The sequence below is a fragment of the Sinohyriopsis cumingii genome, chromosome 6, assembly GCF_028554795.1.
Source record: "Sinohyriopsis cumingii isolate HCF-2022 chromosome 6, ASM2855479v2, whole genome shotgun sequence".
Taxonomy (NCBI): Eukaryota; Metazoa; Mollusca; class Bivalvia; order Unionida; family Unionidae; genus Sinohyriopsis; species Sinohyriopsis cumingii.
Window position 1 is genome coordinate 3357123 of NC_142966.1, and position 13163 is coordinate 3370285.

The window sequence follows — 13163 nt, forward strand, 5'->3', positions numbered from 1 at the left end:
TCCTGACTGGAATTAAAACATGACAATAATGCAATCATGACTGGAATACAATCATGACTGGAATACAATCATGACAGTAATGCAGTCATGGCTAGAATACAATGATGACTGGAATACAATCATGACTGGAATTCAAGCATGACTGGAATTCAAACATGACAGGGGTGCAATCATGACTGGAATACAATCATGACTGGAATTCAAACATGACTGGAATGCAGTCATGACTGGAATACAGTCATGACTGGAATACAGTCATGACAGTAATGCAATCATGACTGGAATACAATCATGACAGTAATGCAATCATGACTGGAATACAATCATGACTGGAATTCAAACATGACAGGAGTGCAGTCATGACTGGAATACAATCATGACTGGAATACAATCATGACAGTAATGCAGTCATGACTGGAATACAATGATGACTGGAATACAATCATGACTGGAATTCAAACATGACTGGAATTCAAACATGACAGGAGTGCAATCATGACTGGAATACAATCATGACTGGAATACAATCATGCCAGTAATGCAATCATGACTGGAATACAATCATGACTGGAATTCAAACATGACTGGAATGCAGTCATGACTGGAATGCAGTCATGACTGGAATACAATCATGACTGGAATACAGTCATGACAGTAATGCAATCGTGACAGTAATGCAATCATGAGAGTAATGCAATCATGACTGGAATACAATCATGACTGGAATACAATTATGACTGGAATTCAAACATGACTGGAATACAATCATGACTGGAATACAATCATGACTGGAATTCAAACATGACTGGAATACAATCATGACTGGAATTCAAACATGACTGGAATACAATCATGACTGGAATCCAAACATGACTGGAATACAATCATGACCGGAATACAATCATGACAGTAATGCAATCATGACTGGAATACAATGATGATTGGAATACAATCATGACTGGAATTCAGACATGACTGGAATTCAAACATGACAGGAGTGCAGTCATGACAGTAATACAATCATTACTGGAATACAATGATGATTGGAATACAATCATGACTGGAATTCAGACATGACTGGAATTCAAACATGACAGGAGTGCAGTCATGACTGGAATACAATCATGACTGGAATACAATCATGACAGTAATGCAATCATGACTGGAATACAATCATGACTGGAATTCAAACATGACAGGAGTGCAGTCATGACTGGAATACAATCATGACTGGAATACAATCATGACAGTAATGCAGTCATGACTGGAATGCAATGATGATTGGAATACAATCATGACTGGAATTCAAACATGATTGGAATTCAAACATGACAGGAGTGCAGTCATGACTGGAATACAATCATGACTGGAATACAATCATGACTGGAATTCAAACATGACAGGAGTGCAGTCATGACTGGAATACAATCATGACTAGAATAACAATCATGACTGGAATTCAAACATGACTGGAATACAATCATGACTGGAACACAATCATGACTCTAATTCAAACATGACAGGAGTGCAGTCATGACCGGAATACAATCATGACTGGAATACAGTCATGACTGGAATTCAAACATGACTGGAATACAATCATGACTGGAATACAATCATGACTGGAATTCAAACATGACAGGAGTGCAGTCATGACTGGAATACAATGATGACTGGAATACAGTCATGACTGGAATTCAAACATGACTGGAATACAATCATGACTGGAATACAATCATGACTGGAATTCAGACATGACAGGAGTGCAGTCATGACTGGAATACAATCATGACTGGAATTCAAACATGACAGGAGTGCAGTCATGACTGGAATACAATCATGACAGGAGTGCAATCATGATTGGAATGTAATCATGGCTGGAATGCAAACATGACTGTAAAGTAAACATGACTGTAGTATAAACATGGCAGGAGTGTATACATGACTGGAATTCAAATTAAATGGATTTTTTTCCAATCCATTTCAGATGTAAATGAGGTGCAAATGAATTGCTAATGCTTTAGAAGAAGAAACCAATTTTGGGCATAAAACAGGTTTCTGCATTAATACTTACCTGATCATAATATTGGCACACCCTCCCAAACTCCCTTTTGAATTGCCTCCCTGGAAGGGAATGCACAGGCCTCTCTGTAGTAACTTACAATTTACATTATTTGGAATCGGTCACTGCATATCCCTTCCATTAGTAAATGACAATTATCAGGAATTGGAATCAGTCAATGCATATCCCTTCTATAAATAAATGACAATTATCAGGAATTGGAATCAGTCAATGCATATCCCTTCCATAAATAAATGACAATTATCAGGAATTGGAATCATTCCTTCTGTCTTAAGCAAGATTTATGTTTCTGTTAGCAGATAACATTTTAGCACTTTTTTTCCCAAACCAAGTGAAAGCTTTTTCTTACCTTTGGCAAGGCTGGATTTGCAAGGTAGTGGCATCATTATTATTAAAGAAACAGTTCACCACAAAAAAAAGGTTTCAGCACATTTTTGAGTTGTTAAACCATTTTTGACTATCAAATTTTCAGTGTAGCATTGAAGTTACTTAGTATCTTATTTTGAACATTATTCATGCATGCATTGTCAAATGCTTCAGTATCTAATGTTAAAAATGAAGTTTATTTTCAGATGACTATCATAGAAATATTTCTTTTTAACTTGCCTGCATGTCTCCATTATTATGCACAACAATCGCATCATTGGATTCATGAAAAGTTATTATTTTGACTAAGTCCTTCCATCTGTTTAGTCCAAGGATTCACAAAGTGTACCAGATAGAAGAGATTCAATAACAGCATTTTTCACAGTAAGTTATACAAAATATTGGTGTCTCTTATTAAGTAAATATTTACATAGTCTCAAAACTAACAAATCTCTTATAAAATATGCTTAACCGTTAAACATGTCTTATTCAGGGTTTGAACAGCTTTCAGGTATGGAGATAATTTTATTTTTCTTGCCCAAAATGTTCACTTTCTATCTTGCAACCATTACTTTCTAGTCAGTATATTAAATTATTATCAATGTACTTTGTTTCATAAGGCCAAGTGAGCTTATTTTAGGGCCCTGCATGCAATGTGCATCATCAGTCCTTTGTTTCATAAGGCCAAGTGAGCTTATTTTAGGGCCCTGCATGCAATGTGCATCATCAGTCCTTTGTCATTACTAACTGGTCCATCAGCTGTTAACCACTCAGGAGGCTAGATTTCTCATTTAATTTTTGTCAAACATGGAATTTTTAGCATCAAGAATTTGGATAAGTACAACAATGAGCAGGATCCACACATACAATGAGAGGATCTTGCATCTGATTGTCCAGTATAGTTACCACATTGGAAGCCATATCTGATCAGATTTTGATCAGACTTGGAATATATGCTTGTATCATCAGGGTTTTAGTCAATTTTGATAATGAACAAGAGCGCTCATATTTTTGAGGTCATCTTGCATGTGATTGGCTTGTTATTGCCATAAATCTGATTGGCTGAGCTTGTTATTGCTTTGCATCTAATTGGCTGAGCTTGTTATTGCTCTGTATCTGAGTGGCTGAACTTGTTATTGCTCTGTATCTGATTGGCTAAGCTTGTTATTTCTCTGTTTCTGATTGGCTAAGCTTGTTATTGCTCTGTATCTGATTGGCTGAGCTTGTTATTGCTCTGTATCTGATTGGCTGAGTTTGTTATTGCTCTGTATCTGATAGGTTGAGCTTGTTATGGCTCTATCTGATTGGTTGAGCTTGTTATTGCTCTGTATCTGATTGGCTAAGCTTGTTATTTCTCTGTTTCTGATTGGCTAAGCTTGTTATTGCTCTGTATCTGATTGGCTGAGCTTGTTATTGCTCTGTATCTGATTGGCTGAGTTTGTTATTGCTCTGTATCTGATTGGCTGAGCTTGTTATTGCTCTGTATCTGATAGGTTGAGCTTGTTATGGCTCTATCTGATTGGCTGAGCTTATTATTGCTCTGTATCTGATAGGCTGTATCTGATTGGCCAAGCTTATTGCTCTGTATCTGATTGGCTGAGCTTATTGCTCTGTATCTGATTGGCTGGGCTTATTGTTGCTCTGTATCTGATTGGCTGAGCTTGTTATGGCTCTGTATCTGATTGGCTGAGCTTGTTATTACTCTGGAAGCCATACATTTTTAAAATCTTACATAATCAGGGTCTTGCACAAGTTTGTTATTGCATGGGATACACAATTACTTATGAGGTTATCATTTATACAATTGATGGCTTGTTAGCTGTTTAGAGACTATTTCTTATCCAGTTTTGATTAAATTTGTTAAATAGGCTTAAATTTATTAAGATCATCGATCTTGGATGAGAATTTTAAATGAAATATTTCTGCATCAGTTTGGTTGATCTTGTTAACACTTTAGTGACTCTTTTTTTTTTATTATAGTTATTTGAAACTGGGTAAATGTGCTTCTGTCATCAAGATATATACTGGGTTTTACTATGAGCAAGATCATTACATATTAATGAGGTGATCATGCATTTAATTGGTTGAGTTTCATATCACATGAGAGGTTGTATCTCTGACTCGATTATTTTAAAACTTGGTACATATTAATGAGGTCATCTTGCATTTAATTTGTTGAGTTTCATATCACATGAGAGGTTATATCTCTGACTTGATTATTCTAAAAAAATTATTAGAAATAAGAACAATACATATTTTATGAGGTGTTCTTGTATCTGATTGGCAGTGATATTTATCACACTTAAGACGGTGTGTGTTATAGGATTTTGATCTGACTTTGTAAATGGACTGCTGTCATCAAGATATTGGTTGTGTTTGATTATAAGTAAAATTCACACACATTAACAATATGCATGACATCTGATTGCCTGAACAATCTAAGGTTTGTATTTCTAATCAAAATTTGATCAAATTTTTAAATAGTCCTAATAGTCCTATATAGTTATCATAATGTTGGATGAGTTGGATTAAGAGCAAAATATGGTCCTATTAATGAGGTAATCTTGTATTTGATTGGGTATTGGGTATTGATGGTATCAATTTGAAGACTGAATTAATTCCATCATAGGTTCTATATACAATAACTTAGATATTAATAGTTAAGATAGTTTGCATTGGATTCATTGAGCTTAATATCCTCTCAAGAATTTCAAACATTTTCCAATAAAGTTTCATTAAAGCTTCGTAAATGGGTTTATATCATCAGAACTGCATAGGGTTGCTTACCATATTAGCCATGTGAGCAATATCAGACACACTTTGGCCTCTTGTTAGCTTGGGCCCCAAGTGGTCTAAAGCACTATTACTGATCACTGCCATCTCACCTCTGTCTGCGCTGGTTTGAATCTTGGATTCAGCCAGTGTGGGTATGTGAGAAAGCTTACCAGTAGCTTCTTGTGGGTTGGTGGTTCTTTCCAGGGTTTTCCCGGGATCTTCCTCCACCATTATTACTGGCCACCATGTATAGCCTGTCATGTGCTGAAAAATGGCGTTAAACCTCACAACAACAACAAAAAATCTTGTTAGCTCACAGAATTTGTTAAACTTTCTAGTACATGCATTTGACTATCATTTAATACTGTACAAAACTGCAAATTGAGGCACAGTAATACCATACAAAAACTGCAAATTGAAGCACAGTAATACCATACAAAAACTGCAAATTGAAGCACAGTAATACCATACAAAAACTGCAAATTGAAGCACAGTAATACCATACAAAACTGCAAATTGAAGCACAGTAATACCATACAAAAACTGCAAATTGAAGCACAGTAATACCATACAAAAACTGCAAATTGAAGCACAGTAATACTATACAAAAACTGCAAATTGAGGCACATTAATACTGTGCAAAAATAGCAAACTGTGGCACATTAATACTGTACAAAAACTGCAAATTGGGGAAAATTATTACTGTTCAAAAACTGCAGAGGCCTTGAGTGTTCTAAAGCGCTTTCCATTACGGATCACTGCCATCTCACCTCTGTCTGCATGGGGTTCGAGTCTCGGATTCAGCCAATGTGGGTATGTGAGAAAGCTTACCAGTAGCTTCTTGTGGGTCGGTGGTTCTTTCCAGGGGTTTTCCTGGGTTCTTACTCCACCATTAACACTGGCCGCATGTATAGCTTATCGTGTGCTAAAAAATGGCATTAAACCCTACAACAACAGCAACAAAAACTGCAATTTGGGGTACATTAAGACTACAAAAATTGCAAATTAGGGCACATTAATACTGAACAAAAATTGCAAATTGGGGCACATTAATATGGTACAAAGATTGCAAATTGGGGCACATTAATATGGTACAAAAATTGCAAATTGGGGTACATTAATATGGTACAAAAATTGCAAATTGGGGCACATTAATATGGTACAAAAATTGCAAATTGGGGCACATTAATATGGTACAAAAATTGCAAATTGGGGTACATTAATATGGTACAAAAACTGCAAATTGGGGCAAATTAATACTGTTCAAAACTGCAAATTGGGGCAAATTAATACTGTTCAAAACTGCAAATTGGGGCAAATTAATACTGTACAAAAACTGCAGATTAGTAGATTCTGCAAATGAATGAAATCTCCTATTCCCACCAATAGTTAATATTCAGCTCTAATACAGAATCTGCTTTGAACTGGCAGTGCATTATGCTTCAGTTATTTATTTATTGACATTCATATGTATTAGAATTGCAGTTGTTGAACCATGATTTTCATTTTGCTTTTATTGTTTCTCTATGCTACACTCTACTTTATTTTTCTGTAGCTTTCTACATGTTGTATGCTTACTTTTTGGAGAATCATTAGTTTTGGCTACCATTTTCAGAGTTCTCCATCACCTTTGGCTACCATTTTCAGAGTTCTCCATGAGCTTTGTCTGTCGTTTTCAAAGTTCTCCATTAGCTTTGGCTACCACTTTCAAAGTTCTCCATTATTTTTGGCTACCACTTTCAGAGTTCTCCATTACCTTTGGTGACCATTTTCAAAGTTCTCCATAAGCTTTGTCTGTCATTTTCAAACTTCTCCATTAGCTTTGGCTACCATTTCCAAAGTCATTCATTAGCTTTGGCTACCATTTTCAAAGTTCGTCAGGGAGCTGTATATATGTAGTTCCACAATCCAACTTCTCTGACACAATTTATTATGGTTAGGAAGTTTGTAAGCCAAGAAACTGTTCTTATTTAAAGTTAAGGAAGGTTGCCATCAGATTGATTGGTAGAGTAAGTAACTGATATTTTGATTGGTAGAGTAAGTAACTGACATTTTGATTGGTTGAATAAGTAACTGATATTTTGATTGGTAGAGTAAGTAACTGATATTTTGATTGGTAGAGTAAGTAACTGATATTTTGATTGGTTGAATAAGTAACTGATATTTTGATTGGTAGAGTAAGTAACTGATATTTTGATTGATAGAATAAGTAACTGATATTTTGATTGGTAGAGTATGTAACTGATATTTTGGTGTGAAAAGCAGATTTTTCTGTTGTCAGCATCTCTCAGTCTCTTCAGTCATTTCTTTCTTTTACAACATACAATTCACTTCTGTACAGCTCCCATATATATATATATATATATATATATATATATATATATATATATATATATATACACACACACACATACACACACACACACACATATGGATTTTAAGAGAAATTGACACCCTGCCATATAATACTAAGATAGCTCTGTAATAATTATCACACATATGAACAGATGCTGTCCTGTTGTTTACTTTTTGTCCATTGTCTCTCCTGTTTTGTCTCTATATGTGTGTGTGAGAGATTATTTGAATTACCTGCACAAAGTATTTTATGTTGATATTTTAATTAAGGCTTTCATCAAAATAGTCCAACAAGTTACAACAGTGTTCTAAAAGCAGGTCATTGACATATATATGCCCATCAAATTACATTTGTGTACATTGATGGTTTCTATATGTCAGAAAGAAGAAAAATTATTTCTGCACAGTAACTTGAGTTTTCCATCATCTACAGTTACCAAAGTCTGTGGATGGTTTGCACTTAGGATAAGGAAGAACCCTGTTGATTTTGGGGTCATACAGTCATTGGTCAAGGTCAACCCTATTGATTTTGGGGTCATTCAGTCATTGGTCAATGTCAACCCTATTGATTTTGGTGTCATACAGTCATTGGTGAAGGTCATTGTGACTGAAGAACAAAATTATTCCTGCATAATAACTTGTTGTACATCACAGATCTGGTTTTAACATTGGGGTTGACTTTGAGTGAAAATATTAAAGGTCAAGGACGCTAACTGAAAGAAGAAAATGGTTCTTGGCATAATGGCTGTAGGTCCAGACAGCAAGCCTTGAGTGGAGTTTTCAGAGTGCTTGCACTATAATTTATCAATGAGGTTTGTTCATTTTAGAGTAAACAGTCATAGGTCAGAGTCATCGTTTAGAGTCAGTCAGGTTCCATTTCAGATTGCTAGTAATTGTGATACCTAAATATTTTATTTGCTAGAGATTTTCTAAAGATGTTTTTCCAGGGAATATGATATTCTGATTTTATGAGATATTTTTCCTTGTCATTTGCATCATATTGCATCTATCCCATTTCATGGCCATTACATGCATTTTTATGTTTCACTGGTCATAGACCAAAAGATCAAAGATCTAAAATGAATTGTCTCTTGTCCGTCATCTGTTGTTGTTTGTCCATCCATTGTCTGTTCATTCATTAGCACTAGCTTGTTATTGACGCTCCTCCTAAATTATATGGTGGATTGCCATGAAACGTTACACACACTCTCATTGCATGGTCTAGTTGATCCTAAACTATGTGGTGGATTGCCATGAAACGTTGCACACACACTCATCGCATGGTCTGGTTGATCCTAAACTATTTGGTGAATTGCCATGAAATGTTGCACACTCTCTTATCACAAGGTCTAGTTGATCCTAAACTATTTGGTGGATGGCCATGAAACGTTGCACACACACTCATCGCATGGTCTAGTTGATCCTAAACTATTTGGTGAATTGCCATGAAACGTTGCACACTCTCTTATCACAAGGTCTAGTTGATCCTAAACTATTTGGTGGTTTGATATGAAACGTTGCACACACACATTGCATGGTCTAGTTCATCCTAAACTATTCATTGGATTGACATGAAACTTTGCACACACTCATCGCATGGTCTAGTTGATCCTAAACTGTACAGTGGATTGACATGAAACTTTGCACACACTCTCATCGCATGGTCTAGTTGATCCTAAACTATTTGGTGGATTGCTATGAAACGTTGCACTCACTCTTTTCGCATGGACTAGTTCATCCTAAACTATTTGGTGGATTGCCATGAAACATTGCACTCACTCTCATTGCATGGACTAGTTCATCCTAAACTATTTGGTGGATTGCCATGAAACTTTGCACTCACTCTCATTGCATGGTCTAGTTCATCCTGAAAGATCTGGTGGATTGCCATGAAACGTTGCACGCTCTCTTTGCATAGTCTAGTTGATCCTAAACTATTTGGTGGATTGCCATGAAATTTTGCACACACTCTCATCACATAGTCTAGTTGATCCTAAACTATGTGGTGGATTGCCATGAAACTTTGCACACACTCTCATCACATGGTCTAGTTGATCCTAAACTATTTGGTGGATTGCCATGAAACGTTGCACACTCTCATCGCATGGTCTAGTTCATCCTAAATGAAAATGATGCCACTTGGACCTCCATTATAGACACTACAGCAGCCATCTTGAAAATCTTGTTGCTACTGTGTCTGAATGGATGGTCACGTCAACATGGTCATTTCACCAGAAGACTTATCATGTCTGATTGGTTCTAAATTAAAATGCAGGTAATCATTTTGTTATTGGTACTACTAAATGCCGGTAGTCATTTTGTAATTGGTACTACTAAATGCAAAGTGATAGCTACTTGAATTTTCACTAGAAGGATATTGTCTTGATTTGACAACCATTATTGGCACCATGGTGCCATCTTGAAAATCTTGTTCATATACAGGTTGAATGGATGGTGTCAGATGGTTCTGAGTACATGAGATTTTTGCAGAAAGAGTTCTTATAATATCATCTTGATCCTAAATAAAAATGGCACCAATCTTCAATCCAATATGGCTGAAAGAATAGCCATCTTAAAACTCTTTGTATTGCTACCCACCCAGAATGGATGATGATATCATCATGGAGTTTTCGTAGAAAGATTTTTTTATATAATGTCTAGCTGATCCTAAATGAAAGGGATACTAATCTGACATCAAGTATGACTGCCATGGCAGCCGTCTGGAAAATCATGTTATCGCTCAAGAATATGAGATATGGTTTTAATTATGGTGTTAAAAAGAAGAAAGAGTTATATCTTGGATTCCTAGAAATTCTTTTTGGCCAGTAGATCATCAGTGCCTTTTAACAACTCATGTTTTATTTAAAATGATAATAAAAATTACAGGTGTAACTGATAGAAGTAGACCACAGGTCCTTCTTACCCCAAAACCCCTGGTTGCAGTATAGTTTAATAAAGACAAATTGCCAGAACAAATAGGATTTTGCAAGTTAATATTTTCTCTGTCTTGAAAAAATGCAGGTATTAAAAACATTAATTTTAAGTACTGACATGGTATTAACCTCATCTGCCTGTCTCTCTGCCCATTTGTCTGTCATCATACCTTGGTTCAGTTTTGTATTATATTAAGTTAATATTTCATACCTTCTACTGACAGGTTAGGTAGTTTAGTGAGTGGTCAAAACTTAACGAAAATAGACTGTGATGTTTAAGTAGACTGACCTAATCGATCATGCATCCTTCTACTTGTGATTCCATGTTATAGAGCTACTGCAGCTTGACTCACATGGCTATACTTGTTGGACTGAGAGTATTTGTACTGTACTTGTCATGACTGTGATATATAGTTATATTGATAGCATTTGTACTGTACTTATCATGACTGTGATATATAGTTATATTGATAGCATTTGTACTGTACTTGTCATGACTGATAGTATTCGTACTGTACTTGTCATGACTGTGATATATAGTTATATTGATAGCATTTGTACTGTACTTGTCATGACTGTGATATATAGTTATATTGATAGCATTTGTACTGTACTTATCATGACTGATAGTATTTGTATTGTACTTGTCATGACTGTGATATATAGTTATATTGATAGCATTTGTACTGTACTTATCATGACTGATAGTATTCGTACTGTACTTGCCATGACTGTGATATATAGCTATATTGATGGCATTTGTATTGTACTTATCATGACTGATAGTATTTGTATTGTACTTGTCATGACTGTGATATATAGTTATATTTATAGCATTTGTACTGTACTTATCATGACTGATAGTATTTGTACTGTACTTGCCATGACTGTGATATATAGCTATATTGATGGCATTTGTATTGTACTTATCATGACTGATAGTATTTGTATTGTACTTGTCATGACTGTGATATATAGTTATATTGATAGCATTTATACTGTACTTATCATGACTGATAGTATTTGTATTGCACTTGTCATGACTGTGATATATAGTCATATTGATAGCATTTGCACTGTACTTATCATGACAGATAGTATTTGTATTGTACTTGTCATGACTGTGATATATAGTTATATTGATGGCATTTATACTGTACTTATCATGACTGATAGTATTTGTATTGTACTTGTCATGACTGATATATAGTTATATTGATGGCATTTGTACTGTACTTGTCATGACTGATATATAGTTATATTGATAGCATTTGTACTGTACTTATCATGACATAGTATTTGTATTGTACTTGTCATGACTGTGATATATAGTTATATTGATGGAATTTGTACTGTACTTATCATGACTGATAGTATTTGTATTGTACTTGTCATGACTGATATATTGTTATATTGATAGCATTTGTACTGTACATATATTGGCTAATAGTATTTGTATTGTACTTGTCATGACTATGATATATAGTTATATTGATAGCATTTGTATTGTACTTATCATGACTGATAGTATTTATACTGTACTTATCAGACTGTGATATATAGTTATATTGATAGCATTTTTACAGTACTTGTTATGACTGATAGTATTTGTCCTGTACTTGTCATGACTGATATATAGTTATATTGATAGCATTTGTACTGTACTTGTCATTACTGTGATATATAGTAAGAATGATAGCATTTGTAGAGTACTTGTCATAACTGATAGTCAGACTGATAGTGTTTGTACAGTATTTCTTATGGCTGTGACATATAGTAACTAATATTGGATTTGTACTGTACTTGTCATTGTTGTTATATATAATGTATTTGCACTGTATGTATCATGGCTGTGAAATATATAGTAACTAATATAGCATTTGTTTTGTACTTGTCCTGGCTGTGATATATAGTACATATGAATGCATTTATACTGTATGTATCATGGCTGTGATATATAGTAATTATAAATGCATTTATACTGTATGTATCATGGCTGTGATATAGTAATTATAAATGCATTTATACTGTATGTATCATGGCTGTGATATATAGTAAATATGAATGCATTTATACTGTATTATCATGGCTGTGATATAAAGCAAATATGAATGTATTTATACTGTATGTATTATGGCTGTGATATATAGTAATTATCAATGTATTTATACTGTATGTATCATGGCTGTGATACATAGTAAATATGAATGCATTTATACTGTATGTATCATGGCTGTGATACATAGTAAATATGAATGCATTTATACTATATTATCATGGCTGTGATATAAAGCAAATATGAATGCATTTATACTGTATGTATCATGGCTGTGATATATAGTAAATATGAATGCATTTATGCTGTATGTATCATGGCTGTGATACATAGTAAATATGAATGCATTTATACTGTATTATCATGGCTGTGATATGAAGCAAATATGAATGCATTTATACTGTATGTATCATGGCTGTGATATAAAGCAAATATGAATGCATTTATACTGTATATATCTTGGCTGTGATATATAGTAAATATGAATCCATTTATACTGTATGTATCATGGCTGTGATACATAGTAAATATGGATGTGTTTGTACTGTATGTATCATGGCTGTGATATATAGTAATTATGAATGTATTTATACTG

The 13163-nt window shown here is 34.5% G+C and overlaps 1 protein-coding gene across 8 annotated transcripts in view; it reads left to right on the plus strand.

Annotated features, from left to right (window-relative positions):
• Positions 1-13163, plus strand: part of LOC149796283 (arf-GAP with Rho-GAP domain, ANK repeat and PH domain-containing protein 1-like) — a 300819-nt gene that overhangs the window by 102322 nt on the left and 185334 nt on the right. For 6 of the 8 annotated variants that reach the window (XM_089960924.1, XM_089960927.1, XM_089960925.1 and 3 more), the window contains one exon: positions 2777-2833. The exons of 1 other annotated variant lie outside the window; for it this stretch is intronic. In XM_089960924.1, the coding sequence (XP_089817050.1) occupies positions 2777-2833 (57 nt within the window). Of the gene's footprint in view, positions 1-2776; positions 2834-2942; positions 2961-13163 lie in introns of all 8 variants that reach the window. One more of the 8 variants, XM_089960928.1, reaches the window with a different exon arrangement.